This window comes from Neovison vison, chromosome 5 (genome assembly GCF_020171115.1).
Source record: "Neovison vison isolate M4711 chromosome 5, ASM_NN_V1, whole genome shotgun sequence".
Lineage (NCBI taxonomy): Eukaryota > Metazoa > Chordata > Mammalia > Carnivora > Mustelidae > Neogale > Neogale vison.
In genome coordinates, this window is record NC_058095.1 from 35,294,986 (window position 1) to 35,312,769 (window position 17,784).

General features: G+C 40.6%; 1 protein-coding gene across 2 annotated transcripts in view; it reads right to left on the reverse strand.

The window, feature by feature from the left end:
* Positions 1–10,121, reverse strand: part of USP32 (ubiquitin specific peptidase 32) — a 217,456-nt gene extending 207,335 nt beyond the window's left edge. The window contains exon 1 of one of the 2 annotated variants that reach the window (XM_044248505.1): positions 9,898–10,121. In XM_044248505.1, the coding sequence (XP_044104440.1) occupies positions 9,898–9,955 (58 nt within the window). In that variant the 5' untranslated portion in view covers positions 9,956–10,121. The remainder of the gene's footprint in view (positions 1–9,897) is intronic. The other variant, XM_044248506.1, reaches the window with a different exon arrangement.
* Positions 10,122–17,784: the final 7,663 nt, after the last annotated feature.

A 17,784-nucleotide genomic window follows, 5' to 3' on the forward strand; every position in this document is an offset into this window, starting at 1 on the left:
ATAAAGAAAACAAGAGATCCAACACAGAACAATGAAGGAAACCTTCAGGATAATGGTGAAATAAGGACAATAGGTACAGACTGGAGCAGGCCAAAAGGCTCCAAGATAATTTTCCAATATAATGAACTGAGTGAACATCTGATGTATATTAACATATGGACAGATTTTGGGTGCATGAGTGGCTTACTCGGTTAAGCAGCTGCCTTCAGCTCAGGTCATGATCCCAGGATCCTGGGACTGAGCCCCATGCTGGGCTTCCTGCTCAGCAGGGAGCTTGCTTCTCCCTCTCCTCCCCCTACTCATGCTCTCTCACACTACCTCTATCTTTCCCTCAAAAAAAAATCTCTCTTAAAAAAAACATAAAAACAAAAAAACACACATATGGATAGATTTAACAACTGGACTGGAACTTTTGGGGATGAATTACAGTAAATCGAAACCTAAGCAAATAAAATAGGAGGCAATTATTGCAGGAAATATTTAGGAGGAAATCAAGTATACAGGAAAGGAAAAGTAATCCTAGTAACTGCTTAGCTGTGAAAAGCATTTATAAAGACCTAATTATGTAAACACTGAAAAATAACCAAAATTTTAAAATACATATATCAGGGCACCTGGGTGGCTCAGCCAGTTCAGTATCTGCCTTTGGCTCAGGTTATGATCCCAGAGCCCTAGGAAAGAGTCCTCCATTGGGCTCCTTATTCAGCGGGGATCCTGCTTCTCCCTCTGCCTGCTGCTTCCCCTGTTTGTGTTTGTGTTCTCTCTCTCTGACAAATAAGTAATAAAATCTTAACACACACACGCACGCATACACACACCAAGATGAGGAAATGGGACTTTAGAAAGAGCATGTGTCTGTATTTGGAGGACAGGAAGCAGTGAAATTAAGAGCTAAATCCTAATCTTTAATAGTAGGATGCAATTAAATAGTCCTTAAATGGAAAAAAAAATATCACCATAAATATATTATTTGGAAATATAATGTAAAGACCAAATTAATAAATTTAAAATATGAAAAGTATTGGACAGTTAAGCAGAGGAAAACTGGCAAGGGAGAGAGGAAAACAGTACTACTGTTTTCATAACAAACTCTGTAGACCCATTCGATTCTGAAGTATGCACATATATCACTGTCATAAAAGTCTTTTAAAACTAAAAGACTAAGAAAAGAAGGTGGGAGGGAGGAACACTAGCCATGGAAATATAAGACAAAAAGATAAATAAAATCTTTAAAAAAAAAAAAAAATTTGAAAAAAAAAAGACAAAAAGAACCTTGGGCCCTCCCAAAAAAGTACAATTTTATTTATTTATTTATTCTTTAGTGGGCTCTATGCCCAATGTGGGGCTCGAGCTCGGGACCTCAAGTTCAAAAGTCACATGTTCTACCAACTGAATCATCCAGACACCCCTAAAATTCATTTTTAAATCACCTGGACTACTTAGAACCAATGAGAGCACTCTATGTTGATGTGAATTTTATTCTCAGCTTCCAAAGTAACACTGTACAACATTTTAAGCAAAAAAGTTTGTAACTCTAACCTTGCATTTGGCAGTAGACACTACTTGTCATCACAGATGAAAAGCACATGAAAGTCACTGTGTAAAAATAAATCATTTCATGGGCAAAATTATTAAATATTATATTGTACCAAAAGACATTCTCAAGTGTTCATGAACATAATACTTAATACCATACTAGTCTCTTAATGTCTACTTAGGAATTTAATTAGCTATCTAAACTTCAATATCTGAACAGACAAAATTACATACTATACTTAAGGCTCTTACATTTTTAACTATCATTCAGAATGTTTAGTACAGTTTTTTAAGTTGATTAAAGGAAAAGAAATCTTGGGATCAATACATCGCTTAATTTACTCAATCCCTATCAGTACTCAATCCTTCACCTCCAACCTTACAAACATTATGCAAGTTCTCCAAATCTTCTAACATTTATATATTTATACCTTCACACAGCCATCCAATATTTACTTAGCACTTAAAATATACCCAGCACTGCATCTATCCTGGCAGTGGAGATTCACCCTTATGTCTGACAATAAACATGTTAATTACATATTATGATAAAGACTTTGAATGAACCATACAGAACAGTGCAATACTGACAGCCCACATCGTATAAGATAGTAAGAGAAGGCCTCACTGAGGCCATCAGAGCTCATAGTTTAGGTATGACGAATGAGCCAGACCTGTGAAAATCTGAAGGCAGCCTTTCCAAGCTGAGAGGAAAGGAGTAATAGGATCTGATTTTAATTTCAGGACTACACTGGCTGCTGTGTGAAACCAGAAAAGCACGGCAAAGTAGCTTAGCAAGAGATGATGGCAGCTGGGACTAGAGTAGTTTCAGGGAAGATGAAGAGAAGTAAAAAGACTGGATGGGATACCAAATTAACAGGACTAGATGACATACTCAAACTGGGGATAAGATAGGTCAGATGGTGAAAGAAGAGGAAGAACTGAGGATGTCCAGAGACTCTTGGTTTTAGCAACTGTTACAATAATGGTACCATTTACTATGGTGGAAAAAAGACCAGGGGAGGACTTTGACAGAAGGGTCCTTTTCCTAACAGATCTCTTTAGAGTCTTTCATGAGTCATTAGAAAAACCTTAAATAAAAGCCTTTTCCCTCAAGGGCTACAATGCCGAAACAATCTAACTTCTTTATGGAAATGAAAGAGAAGCTGGAGAATTTCTCTGTAAAACTTCTTTTTTTAAAAAAAAAGATTTTTTTTATTTATTTATTTGATACAGAGAGAGAGAGAGAGTTCAAGCAGGGGGAGCAATAGGCAGAGGAAGAGGGAGAAGCAGGTCCCCTGCTGAGCAGAGAGCCCACAAAGGGCTCCATCCCAGGATCCCATGATAAGGAGCTGAGCCCAAGGCAGACATTAACTGACTGAGCCACCCATGTGCCCCTGTAAAACTTCGCTTTAGCAAAGTTTTCTTTTAATGCAGTCCAGTATCAAAGACTCCAAGAACCATGTTATAGCAAGGTCTTGATGTATCAATTTTTCTGAATCTTGTTTACAAGATAGTGATAAACTTGAGATTTCCCTGAGATAAAAAGAGCCTTACGTTGGGGCGCCTGGGTGGCTCAGTGGGGTAAACCTCTGCCTTTGGCTCAGATCATGATCTCAGGGTCCTGGGATCGAGCCCGGGATTGGGGCTCTCTGCCTGCCTCTTGCCTACTTGTGATCTCTCTCTCTGTCAAATAAACAAATAAAATCTTTAAAAAAAAAAAATCCTTATGTTAACACTAAATCCATAATACAGAAGGGTGTTAAAAGAAGGCCTTCATCTTTGAATAGACAGGTCTTCTAATAGATAGATCTCTGATTTTAACAGTAAATCTAAAACTACTTTTGTCAGTAATTAACTATGCACCTTTGACTTCCAAGAGATCTTTATTATTAGATAAGAGCAACAAGAATTAATAGCATACAGAAAGAGGCGGCATGGCTCAATTTACTTATTTTTTTAAAAGTAGATTTTGGGGTGCCTGAGTGGCTCATGGCTCAGTTGGTTAAGCAACTTTCTTCAGTTCGGGTCATGATCCCAGGATCCTAGGATTGAGCTGTGCATCAGACTCCCTGATCAGTGGGGAACCTGCTTCTCCCTCTCCCTCTGCTGCTCTGCCTGCTTGTGCTCTCTCACTCTGTCAAATAAATAAATAAAATATTTAAAAAAAAAAAAAAGTAGGGGCGCCCGGGTGGCTCAGTGGGTTAAAGCCTCTGCCTTCAGCTCAGGTCATGATCTCAGCGTCCTGGGATCGAGCCCCGCATCGGGCTCTCCGCTCTCTCTCTGCCTACTTGTGATCTTTGTCTGTCAAATAAATAAAATCTTTAAAAAAAAAAAAAAAAAAAAGTAGATTTTGAGGGCACTTGGGTGGCTCAGTCGTTGGGCATCTGCCGTCAGCTTGGGTCGTGATCCCAGGGTCCTGGGATCAAGGCCAACACGGGCTCCCTGCTCAGCAAGAAGCCTGCTTCTCACTCTCCCTCTCCCCTTGCTCTCGCTGTCTCTGTCAAATAAATAAATAAAATCTCAAAAGTAAATAAAATAAAATAAAAGCAGATATCGAGGGACACCTGGAAGGCTCAATTGGTTAAGCATCTGCCTTTAGCACAGGTCATGATCCCAGAGTCCTGGGATCAAGTCCTGCATTGGGCTCCTTGCTCTGTAGGGAGCCTGCTTCTCCTTTGGCCAGCTTCTCCCCTTGCTTGTGCTCTTTTTCTCTCTCTGTCAAATAAATAAATAAAATCTTTAAAAGCAGATTCTGCTTATTTATTTATTTAAGTAATCTACACCCAACGTGGGCTTCAAACTCACAACCCCAAGATCAAGAGGCACTGCTATTAGGACTGAGCTAGCCAGGTACCCTTAGATTGGCTCAATTTAAACACATTTATCATGAAGCCCAAAGGGTAAAAGCTGAACCATAAACAACCCCTGATTAGAGAAGCCATGCTTTCTGGATATGGTATGAACATTACCCAGTTCTACTGAAGTCTTCTCAGTACCATTACCAGACCATCAACCATTTAATTGGAGTACAGGTGACATGCAATATATTAAATTTTATATGTTTTGACAACTATACACGTTACAAAATACTCACCATGACTGGGATAGTTAGCATCTGCCACCATACAAAGCTATTACAATATTATTGACTATATTCTCTGTGCTGTACTTTCCATCCATATGACTTAATTATTTTATAACTGGAGTTTGTACCTCTTAATCTCCTTCACCTAGTTCACCCATCCCCCCACCCTTCTCCTCTCTGGCAACCACTAATTTGCTCTCTACATTTATGAGCCTGTTGCTCTTTGTTGATGTTGGTTTATTCATTTGTTTTTTAGGTTCCATATAAATGAAATCATATGGTATTTACCTTTGTCTGATTTGTTTCATTTAGCGTAATTCCCTCTAGTCTCCGTGTTGTCCCAAATCAAACCACAAACTTTTAATTCATAAATAAAATCCCTCCACCTCTGCAGCTACTTAACCTCAAAGCTTCTAATCCAGCTCTCAGCATTAACCTCTAGTACTTCAAATCCAAAAACGGATTTCCTACAGTCACAGAAAGAATAATAATCACTTCTCTAACTTTTCCTGGGACCCACCATATAATCAAGTGCCAAAAATCTTCTCCTTCTCCTGAGAAAACACCTAGCAATTGCTTGGTCACCACATTCCCAACTCTCCGTACTTAATACGTCTTTCTGGAAGCAACCCTGAATGCTGTCACTGTGAGGTCTCCCTAACCACACACAAAGACAAACAATGAACAAGAAAACACAAACAACAGCTGTTCAGTTTGGTAAATGGGGAGGTCATTAACCATGAAGTGATGTCACCTCATTCCGCTCATCCTCTCCAAATCCAGGGTTCATTGGTGTATTTATCTCCTCTTTGTTATGGACACTTTACATGGAGTGTTGAACTGAGGATTCTGAAGAATAGCGCCTGTGTAATTACTTAGGTGACTACATATAAGTAGACTAACTTAAAGCTGTCCTATTTTTCTCCTTTACATATAATAACAGCTCATTAGGTATACTTGCAAATGGCTTAACCTAAACCTGTAATTCCACCCTAATGCAAGAGAGCTCACTGGTAAATTTAATAAATTCAGACAAAGGCAAATAAGTGCTTTAATAAGAGAGAACAGTACATCCCAGAAGGTAACAAGTGTGAAATTAAATTTTCAGTTATACAATGATATATTATGCTAAGCCAACTAACATCACATCATAGGCAGTATAATATCAGGGAAATTTTAATATTAATATTATGAAAGTTGGTGAATAAAATCTTGGTTGGGGAGTTAATGTTTTAGAGCATATGAGGGCTGGTGAATAATAAGCAAAATGCAAAGTACTGGAATCTTCAACTATTACAAAATTACTCCACTAGCAAAGACAACAACCTTTAAGTGATAAAGAAATTAAATTCTTTAATATACAATTATTGAGCACATACTACGAAATGCATAGTGTTAGGTACTTTCAGGCCAATACACCAGCACACATTCTACATCCCTAAGGCACTTTCTTCTAAAGCACTGTAGCATTTAGCATACTATATGTTAATCATTCATAAATAATATATATATATATATATACTACTTTTTGGAAATACTGTCCATATCAAATATACACAAAATAGAACTTTAAAAAGACGTTTTACGATTTCATTCCCACTGACCAGACTATATGCTCCTAGAGAGGGTCTTAGTCATCTTTGTTTCTTCAGTGCCTAAGTCACAGGCTGTGCTCAGTAAAAATTTGCTGAATGAATGAGCAATGGAGCTCTCAAAAAACATGAAACCACAGCATAATTTCTGACATGCTATATTTCATCACCCAACCACTTAGTCTAATATAAGTGCCAAATTCCTCTTAAAGGGATTAGAGAAAATTCACCCACTTTATTAACACAGTTTAAAAGCTAAGGACAATTTTAATTCAGCCAATTCTTGGGGCGGAGAGGGGGGAAGCCTTATAATTCTGTTTCCAGAATGATGAAAAGGAGAGAGGAGCAGGAAGAAAGAATAAATAAGATTTTTTTTAAGGTTTCTTGGAGTTCCAAATACTCTAAACTGCAATTCATCTTTCATTCAATGTTTTTTCTAATGCTATGTTCCAAACATTTAGAATATATTTTTAGGAATACACTAGCCACAAACTCAGATGCAAGAGGAAGTGAAGAGAAGAACATAGCTACTAAATTCTCAGTACCCATGAAATATAGTAGATACACTTCAGAACATACAGGCAATCTAAACAAGGGTCAAGCCTTCAAGGAACAGCCTTTTTGTGTTCTATTCAAGACTAGATAGAAAGAGGCCAAAAATAAAAGCTACCACGAATACATCTACCTTAAAAAAATTTTTAAGGTAAAATTTTTAAAAAATTTTAAGGTATGCTTTCAGAAAACTATGAATGTTTATATAACTGACAAACAGTCTAGCTAAAACAGCAGGCTAAACCAATATTCCTAATTTCTAGAGCTTCTGTAATGCAAATGAGAAGTCAGGGCCTTCACTTAGGTCCAGTGAGCGTTATCTATCATTAACATAACACTCCATTCCCAAGGCCCCATTTTAGAAGATAAACTGCCTGCAATTCCATGTTTGTTTGCAGCAATATACAGTTGGCTCTTTTTTAAAATACTACCTAACTATGGTTAGGCATTATTTAATGCTCAATAATTTTAACTAAAGCCAAGTGTGTAGGTATTTCAGTAGCTTATCAAGCTTGCTTTGTATGTGTATTGTGATTCATGAAACCTATAGTATATTGTCCAATCCTCCCCCTACCTCCACCCCCAATCACCTTACAAGGAAGACTTTTAAGAACAGAGGTTTCCACACCTATTTAGATTATTCACGTGCCCATCAAAGTTCCCAAACCATTTTTTAGCTCTATCAAAAGCTTTAAAAACTCTTACTATAATCTTAGTAAAAGAAATTCTGTAGTAGGAGCGCTAGGGTGGCTCAGTTGGCTAAGCCTCTGCCTTTTTGGCTCAGGCCATGATCCCAGGGTCCAAGTAATGGAGCCCCAAGTCGGACTCCCTGCTCCCGAGGACATCTGCTTCTCCCTCTCCCTCTGCCCCTTCCCCATCTCGTGCTCTCTCGCGGTCTAATAAATAAAATCTGAAAAAAAAAAAAAAATAGGAAAGAAGTTCTACAATAAAACCTAACACTTGGGGCACCTGGGTGGCTTAGTCGGTTAAGCATCTGTCTCCAGCTTGGGTCATGATCTGAGTCCTGCTCAATGTGGAGTCCGCTTCTCCCTCTCCCTCTCTGCCTCTAACCCCCCCCACCCCCACTCATATGCATGCTCTCTCAAATAAATAAATAAATATATTTAAAAATAAAGTCTAACATTCCCTACAGTAAACAGTATGTTCAAAAGAATTATCACTTTTTTAAAAAGCTCCTGGTTTACATTTAGAAATACTATTTATCAACATGCTTCACATGCTTCTCTCTTTTGCTTTTCTTTTCCTCTGAAGCAAAAACTAATAAAACATAAATTTATACAAAGGATAGTTTTAAAAGGTTTTAACAAATACCTTTGCTACCTTTTCAAATATTCATTTTAAAATTCAACAGGCAAACACTTCATAATAAACTGAACAATGACCGTCAATCAAATCAGTTTAAAATGCACCAACTATTAACTTCACTTATATTTACAAAGGTACTAAAATCTTAAGTTTGATATGAGAGTAAGCAAGGTAGAGCTTAATAAAAGTTAAATTTTAAAATCCCTTTAATGTCAACTACATTACCCTCAAAGTTAAGAAACTGAACACTTCTGAACCATGAAGCTATACACCAATTTGACTGATGTCCTCTTTCATGCCATGTAAGCCATTGCCTAACTGAGGCCAGACCTGTCAGGCTCAACAGCATCCCGGAAATGACTAGCCTACTAGAGCTGGAAACACATCAAGAATTTGGAATATTTCTCATATTGAGAAAAAAGTTCAAGGGAGATTGTCCATTAAGAACAATCATTACACTGTTCGGTAGAAAAAAGAAAGAAAAAGCATATTTTTGTTATTCTGGCCAGGTCACAATGAATACACCTAAATTCTGAATCTATTTTCCAGTGGTGTCCCTCTGCATTTATCTTTTTTCCCACATATGGACAGAGTTAACTACTAAATCCTCACTTTGAATGCCTGTCTTTTAATCCAATTTTTATTTTGTATCCTTAGCTACTCACACCATCACCTGAAGCATGGCTGGTTTCTTGATTTAGAAACCTGTTAACAATAATGCCAAGCATCCAACCTGCTTAAATGTTTCACTTCTTACCAAGAATAGCCATTAAATGTAGAAAAGATACAAGCATACACACACACACACACCACAACACACACACACTCAATTCCCAGTCATGAAAAATTAAGTCACATCCCGGCCATAAACTGTGCAATAGACACTTCCAGTTAGCGTGTGCTTTAGTGATCACGGACAGCGGTATCAAGAGTAAGTGGTAGGGGGTTGGGGCTGTTAACACACTGCATCAGAGCCAATAAGCAGCAGGCTAGGACTGGCAGCAAGGCCGGTCTCTAAAGGGAGCTATAACACAATATCAGAATGCTGGATTTCCGAATGCCATTTTGCGAGGAGGAGGGGGTGAGAACTGGGGATCAAGTGCAATGTAAGGCTCTGGCCAACGTCTAAGGACATGAAACCTAAGACAAGGTCTTGTGGCAACACCAGCTGCCCAGTCTCATCTCACCTCAAATACAACTTAATTTCAGGTCCTTCTCATCCAAGTCAGTCGCTCAAAGGGTGAGGGGGTGGCAGGAGTGGGTGATGATAGCCCCCCTAGAGACTGGCAAAGGCCCCTCGGAAAAGGCGGAGACTCCACAATTGGAAGGGGCTTCCAGCAGCAAAAAGAGAAGGCTTTGCAGCTGCCTCCCCTCTCCCTTCCAACCAAGGCTGTTGGGTACGAGCTTAGAATGTTGTCGGGTTTTATGAAGGAGTGATATGAGAAAATGGCAGTAAAGGATGAGAGGGGCTGGAAGGGCTGGTGCCACCCAAGAAAGGGGAGAGAGGACTTCCCTGGACACATCCAGGATAACAACGCCACCAAACAGCACGGGCATTTCCCTTCCAGCACCAGATACCCCTCTCACTGGGAAAGCTGCTCCCCCTTCCATACGGTCCCAATTCCCAAACACTGCTCCCACCCGACCCTTCTCCCCAATAATATTCCCCATCGCTGGCCTTCTTTCCCTTCCGCCTCTGGCGCCCCACGCCCTCAACCTCTCCTCCCCTTCCCCGGTCACCCACCCCCGGGACAGCCCGTCGCTGGCCTCCCCCGCAGCTCGCCCAGACCCCTCCCCCCTCACCTCTCCTCAGCGCCTCCTCGTAGCTGAGGAATCCGATCCGTGACTCCTTGGCGCCCATGCTCCCCTCATCCCCTCGGCCGGGGGTCGGAGCCTGATCTCGCCCCCACCCCCCTCCCGCCCACGACTCGGCGTCCCTGGGTGACGGTGTCCGCGTCCCCCAGACCCCTCCTCCCCCCACACTAACAAGTGCGGCTTCTGCCCCGGCAGCTCCTCCCGGGCGCCGCCACCGCCTCCATGCCGAATCACGTGACTCGCTCCCACCCCGCCCCCTTCCCCTCCCTCCTACTCCGCCCTTCTCCTCTCTCCTCCCTTCCCTTTCCTCCTCACGCCCTCTTCCCTCCCCCCTCCCCCCTCCCACCGGCCCCGCGGAGGGTCACCTGACCCGAGGCCGGGGATTGTTCCGGGTAATGGCCGCCAAGGGCCACACACAGCGCCCCGCCCCACGCTCTCCGCGCGCAGGAGCGTAGGGGAGGGGCTGGACCCCGCGCTTAACGCATCATCCCGCAGCTTCCCGCCAATCCGAAGCCTCAACGCCCGGGAACCTCCGCCCACCTGAGCAGGCGACTTCCGGGGCGCTCGTGGCCGTGTCTCCCGCCCACCCGTTCTGGCGTCTGAGGGGCGGGGCCGGAGCAACTGGCGGTTGGTCTGTCCTTGGACGGGCCCCATCTTGGGTGGAATCTTAGGAAACCCGGTTGTGAGGGGTGCAGTGAAAGGGGAGGGCAGGGGAGAAACTCCTAACGGTATGGGAATTCTTGGCTAGGAGGGAGTTGTAAAAGGAAAGAGACTCTCAAGGATTTCCTGTGACGAAAACATTCTCAATCCTGGTGGGGATCGATCCCTATGGAAAAATGAACCTTGTGAAAAGTTTGAAATATCTTCCTTTTCACGTTATCCCGTTTCCCTCCTATATCCCAGTTGACTCTAGATCTCCTTTAACGTCTGCAAGCCCACCTCCCACTCAGCCTGGCTCTTGTATAGACTCTCTGGGAGCTGCTGTGCAAAAGGTTTAGCTAGTTTCTCTCCAGGAGTTGCTCCGCACCAGAGATGTGAGGCTTACAAGACGTATTACAACAGAGCCCCTTGCTTTTCAAAAACCTGTTTTTTATTGTGGTGAAATACAGAGTTAACCATTTTTAAATACCTCATAGGCAGAATCATAACAGTGTTTCTCATTTCCTGTCTGGCTTATCTTGACTTACCATAATGTCCTCAAGGTATTTCTCTGTTGTAGGTTGTGTCAGAATTTCCCAGATTTACTATATGAACCAGGATTCCACTTGTAAGTATATAACCAAAAGGAATGAATGCAGGGACACATTTATATACCCATATTTATAGAATATTATTCCCGGGGGCCTGGGTGGCCCAGTGGGTTAAAGCCTCTGCCTTCGGCTCAGGTCATGATCTGAGGGTCCTGGGATCCAGCCCTGAGTCAGGGTCTCTGCTCAGCAGGGAGCCTGCTTCCCTCTCTCTCTCTCCTCCTGCCTCTCTGCCTACTTGGGATCTCTGTCAAGTCAATAAATTAAAATCTTATATATATATACATATATGTGTGTGTGTGTATATATATATATGTATATATATTCTCAATAGCCAAAACATAGAAATAACCCAAGTGTCCATCAATGGACAGATCAATAGATGTGGTATAGGTGGCGGTTGAACTCAGATTTGAACTCCAGGGGTCCTCCTGTAAGTGGATTTTCCCCCATAAATATCATATAGTACTGTAAATGTATTTTCCTTGTGTTTCTTTCCTCTAGCTTATTTTGTAAGAATACAGTATATAGGGGTGCCTGGGTGACTCAATCATTAAGTGTCTACCTTGGGCTCAGGACCAAACTCCGCATCAGGCTCTCTGCTCAGCCAGAAGCCTGCTTCTCTCTCTCCCACTCCCCTTGCTTGTGTTTCCTCTCTCACTGTCTCTCTCTGTCAGATAAATAAGTAATCTTAAAAAATATATAGTATAGGGGCCCCTGAGTGGCTCAGTTGGTTAAGCGACCGCCTTCACTCAGGTCGTGATCCTGGCGTCCTGGGATCAAGTCGCACATCAGGCTCCCAGCCCCATGGGGAGTCTGCTTCTCCCTCTGACCTTCTCCCCTCTCATGCTCTCTCTCTCTCTCTCTCTCTCTCTCTCAAATAAATAAAATCTTAAAGACCTGAATGGCTTGGATTAGCCACTCAAAAAAAAAAAAACAGTATATAATACATATAGCATGCAATATATGTGTTAACTGTTTACATTATTGGCAAGGCTCTGGTTAATCAACAGTAGTAAAGTTTTGGGGGAGTGATAAAGGGATTTTTGCCTATGCAAGGAGGGTTGGTGCCCCTGACCCTCTTGTTGAAAAGTCAACTGTCTGTGTGTGTGTGAGTGTCCGTGCACGCAAATGTATATAGTTGTGTAAAATACACTATGTATATACATACATATATATACATACACAATACATAAAATGCACTTGTATTGTATATACAGTTGTTTATTATTCAGTTCCTCGCTTTTTAAGCATATTCAATTTGTTTCTGTTAGTCTTCACTCTCAAAGTCACAGTGTAAAACTTTTAGATAAGGAAATAACTTTGAAAAATAACCATTTGGATTAGATTAGACAGAAGGTGCCAGTCAGGTAATTCAGAGCCAGAAAAAGGATTTTAGCTCCTAAAGCCAACAGATTATGATACACCCTGATAGAGAAAAAAGGCAATACTCTTGTTTCTCTACTCGCCTTTCCTGGCAGACCAGATCAGCAGCGTGGCATTAGTCACTGTGCCGCCCTTTCCAGTTCACCGTGAGGCAGTTAATTTTAAGACCTCAGATTAGTTTCATTACTAAAAGGCCATGAATGAGGGGGTTGGGAACCCACTTCAAAGCCTTTCATTTCCAGATCATTAGTTTGGTATAGACAGAAGTCTCCAGACAAAACAACTCTGTCATCTTCAGCCTGCAGTTAGATTATCATAATTACTGGGAAATGAATCTTAAGAGCTCACCTGCAGGACCACAGGACAAAAGACCCTCAAGAGTTCAACTGCAACATACCTAAGCATTATTACTGTCTCAAATAATCAATACCTAAAGACAACCTTGGTCTACCAAAGATAACCCTGAGTGATTATCTACCCATTTGATTTACAGTGGAATTGGAAGCAAACTGTAGCTCTTTGTAGTACTTGCCCCACTTGAAAGGTGGGGCTAGGATTGGACTTAAAATAGTAAATTATTATAAAATAGGAAAGAGTAGAATATAAACTTTATAGTGAAAGATTCAGAGCAGTACTAACACACAGGAACTTTTAAAATTTCGTCCTTGGTTTCAGACTCTCATTGAGGGCCATAAAAATGTTCATCCCGGGAGCGCCTGGGGGCTCAGTGGGTTGAAGCCTCTGCCTTCGGCTCAGGTCATGATCCCAGGGTCCTGGGATCGAGCTCCGCATCGGGCTCTCTGCTCAGCGAGGAGCCTGCTTCCCTTCCTCTCCCTCTGCCTGCTTCTCTGCCTACTTGTGATCTCTGTCTGTCAAATAAATAAATAAAATCTTAAAAAAAAAATGTTCATCCCATCACAGAGTTTACCATGGATTAAACACTTCTCGAAATTATGAGTTGAAATAGCAAACTAAGAAATAGTATTTCTCCTTTGTCTGAGTTAAATTAAGCATATTATTGAGGGCAGTGAAGCAGATAGTTATGTCTGATGGGAATTTTAAATGTTAAGCTGGGATTAAGGCCTGCCTTTTGGTTTGTATTATACAGTATCTGGCAGTCAAATATTAAACATCCCTCTATAACTTAAAATTGACACAGTACTAAAGTTTGATGATGTAGAAAATCTAAAGCCCACTTGTCATGCTGAAAGGAATCCTATTAATCATTTAGTTTGTTCACTTTCATTATATTTCACTTAATCCAGTGAAGAGTTGTCCAGCCACCTGACTTCAAGCATTAGGTTACACTTGGAAAACCATTGTTTTAACTATAATTACATGCCCGTGAAAGAGCTGTCCATATGAAGATTTAAAGCATGGGAGACCGACATGTAATTTCTACTTCCAGTTGAGCAACCTAAATGACAGTGTTCCTCAGTTTGTACTCCCAGAGAAATAACATAGGAATAGGGCAGAGTCATTTTAACACTTGCCAAAGAAGCTTAGGTCATAGACCGGGACATCAATACAATAAAGAAGGTATGCAACAGCACCTCATTTATGTTTAACTTGATTGCCACAAAATGAAGCCAACAGTGTATGAAGTATGACTACAGAATTGGGTTTTTTTCCTAGTATTTTGTACCTGTCTCTTTATAATGACAAAATAGGAGGATGTGGTCACCGTTATATTTTAAAAATATATGTAATTTGGGGTGCCTGGGTGGCTCAGTTGGTTAAGCAACTGCCTTTGGCTTAGGTCATGATCCTGGAGTCCCTGGATTGAGTCCCGCATCAGGCTCCCTGTTCGGCAGGGAGTCTGCTTCTCCCTCTGACCCTTCACCTTCTCATCCTCTCTCTCTCTCTCTCCCTCTCATTCTCTCTCTCTCAAGTAATAAACTAAATAAAATCTTTTTAAAAATGTATTTTAGAGTAAATGAAAATATAACTTTAAACAGTTACTTTTAATGAAAATAATATATATTCTATGTAAAAAAAAAGTTTTCCACCAATTAAAAAAAGTGTATATAAAGTATACAAGTATATAAAGTATACTTCACCCCATCTCATTCCCCAGGGGTATGTGTCCTTCCAATTTTCTGTAACTATACCCACTACACAGCTTTTTCATAGTCTAAATACTGATCTGCAATTTCTCTTTCACTCAATAGTGTAGTTCAAACTGCTTTTTGTGTCAGCTTATAGATCTACCTTATTTTTTTAACATACATAATATGCCAATTTTATGTAGTTAATGTATAATTAACCAATCATCTGTTGATAAACATTATATTCAAGGGTTTCAATATTACAAACATTGTTGCAATTGACATCCTAGTACATATAGCCCCTTTACAAATGTGAGAATCTCTGTAGATGGAATTTCCAGATGCTGAATTCCAGAGTCTAAGACTATGCACCTTTAGTTTTAATAGTAGATGTTGCCAAATTGCTAGAAAGATTTGGATCAATTTACATTCTAATGAAGAGTGTCCGAGAAAGCCAATTTCCTTTCACCTTGCTAACATTAATATCAGTTTAAACTGATTTTTGTCATTACCTTTACCTATCACAAATTCTAACAACACAGAACTGAATCCCTGCTTTTCTAGACATAAAATTCATTTTCATTTAAAACCTGGACAAAGGGGCACCTGGGTGGCTCAGCTGTTAAGCGTCAGCCTTCAGCTCAGGTCATGATGTCAGGGTCCTGGGACTGAACCCCTGGATTGGTCTCCCTGCTCAGCAGGGTGTCTGCTTCTCCCTCTCCCTCTGCCGCTCCCCCTCCACTCGTGCTCTGTCTCTCACTTTCTCTCTCTCAAATAAATAAAATCTTTTAAATAAATAAACAAACCTGGACAAAATATTTTAAGAATGACTAAAGAGATGTCAGTCATTCTCTCATTTACATCTAAAGGTGTTTCTCCTTTCTGTTTTTCATTCTTTAAAAGGTGCCTAACTCTGGCAAAATTTCAACAGGGCCCATTCCCTAAGAGCTTCTGACTCACAAGATACGTAAGCTGAAACGAAGAATGGGAGAGAAGTAAAACATTCAAAGTGAGGGCCTTTAACTTAGACCTACTTTAGAAGGTGTCTTACTGCAATCCGTGTTTGGCAAACAATTAACACTACCCACTGAACCTGAGTAATGTTTACTCTTTTTTATAGTAACTCTACACTGCCCTCCCCCACCACAGCAGCAATGAGGTTGTATGTGTATCTCTTTCTTTCTTTTTTTTTTTTTTTAAGATTTTATTTATTTATTTGACAGAGAGAGATCACAAGTAGGCAAAGAGGCAGGCAGTGGGACAGGGGGGTGAGGGGGAGAAGCAGGCACCCCGCTGAGCAGAGAGCGGGATATGGGGCTCAATCCCAGGACCCTGAGATCATGACCTGAGCCAAAGGCAGAGGATTTAACCCACTGAGCCACCAAGGGGCCCCTATATCTCTTTCAAATTAACAGTTCACAAAGGTTAGGGAAGGGGTATTGTGGCCGGTTTCACCAGCAGCTGTTGCTGTGGCTCTTGTCATTGTTGTTGTTAGCTCCTGAAAAATCAAGCAGCAGCTTCTTAGTCCTCTGATCTTATTCCTTCTAATAGGACAACTGCATTTTACTCAGGCCAGTCTTTTCCAACAAAATAGAAAGTATAAGTTTAAGTACATTAACTGAATTCTAATCAGCATTAGAACATAGAATAATCAGAATCTAGTTCTGAACAATCTAAGAAATGCCTTACTTCAGTTTCTAGGTTCTAAATCACTTTGTCAAGTCATCTGAAGTTCAGCTGATCATACTAATAGGCTTTGTTAGATATTTGAGAAATGGTAACTCTAGCTGCATACTTTAGACTTCGATTTCTTTGTCTACTAGATGAAGGCTTTATACTCAATGAGGCTTTTTCCAATTTTTTTTTTTAAGATTTTATTTATTTATTTGACAGAGAGAAATCACAAGTAGACGGAGAGGCAAGCAGAGAGAGAGAGAGGGAAGCAGGCTCCCTGCTGAGCAGAGAGCGCGATGCGGGACTCGATCCCAGGACCCTGAGATCATGACCTGAGCCGAAGGCAGCGGCTTAACCACTGAGCCACCCAGGCGCCCAGGCTTTTTCCAATTCTTAAGTTCTATGATCTTATTATCTTTTGTATGTACATTATGTACATTCTCTTGCCACCTCAAATCTTTATATTTTTAGGTCAGGCTGAGTTTTTCTCACCTGGCTATTAATACAATGCTTCTATTCTGTTTTCCACCTTTTACTGAACTACCAATGTGCTATTTGTCTAATTGTCCTCCCTTTCTTCACTCTCAGCTTCCTTCTGATTAATAGCTATTATTTTGATGGTGAAGGTTATGCACCCATGGGGACAGGGGTTATATGGGAAATCTCTGTACTCTGGTCAATTTTGCTGTGAACATAAAACTCTAAAAAAATCAAGTGTGTTAATAAAAAATTCTGATACAGAGACGTACCTGCCTACATGTAGGTATTTAATAACTAGTAATTATGGTATAATTCAAAAAGTCTGATGTTCACAGTGGATGAGGATGCGGTAAATCATTAGTCTTTAAAAGAGTTAGTAGGTGAAGCTAGATATGCAGTATGTGAGTTAGGATCTAGATTTAGGTAAAACTTTTTGCTTGGTGGTCCTGACCCAACAAGTAATATTTTTAAAAATCCCAAAATTTTCTTCCAAAAAGATTTGAAATCTATAAAATAGCAGTTGGCCAAAAGTTTTTTGGCAATTATATTCATTTACTGGCATTCTGGGGGTGGGGGTGGAATCCAATCTGGGTTTCTTTGAAAAAGGAAGGAAATTCATATAAAAACAGAGGAAGTTCAGAAGTTTCTCACTCAGGGTCTAAAATCTTCCCACTGCCCCAAAATTTGGTATGAATGCAAATAGTTTATTTTTAAATTTATTAAGCATTTTTCTGTGTGCAAAAGGCGGTGCACAACTCTAGGGAATACAAAGATGAATTCTTTCTAAAGGCTCTAAGAAGTACTATGATCAAGACAAATAAATAGTATGTTATGGGAAGTGAGAATACGGAGAGTCCAAAATAAAGGAGTGGGGGAGGGAGGGAAGCCTTGGGGGATGGGAGTCTTGAAGGACCAAGTAAGAAATCAGCCATTCATTCAGTCCTTCAACAAGTTCAAAGTGCCTAGTATGGTATCATACTAGGTATCATCAAAACAGGTATCATCCTAGGTCCTGAAGATATTGAATTGACCAAAGAAAA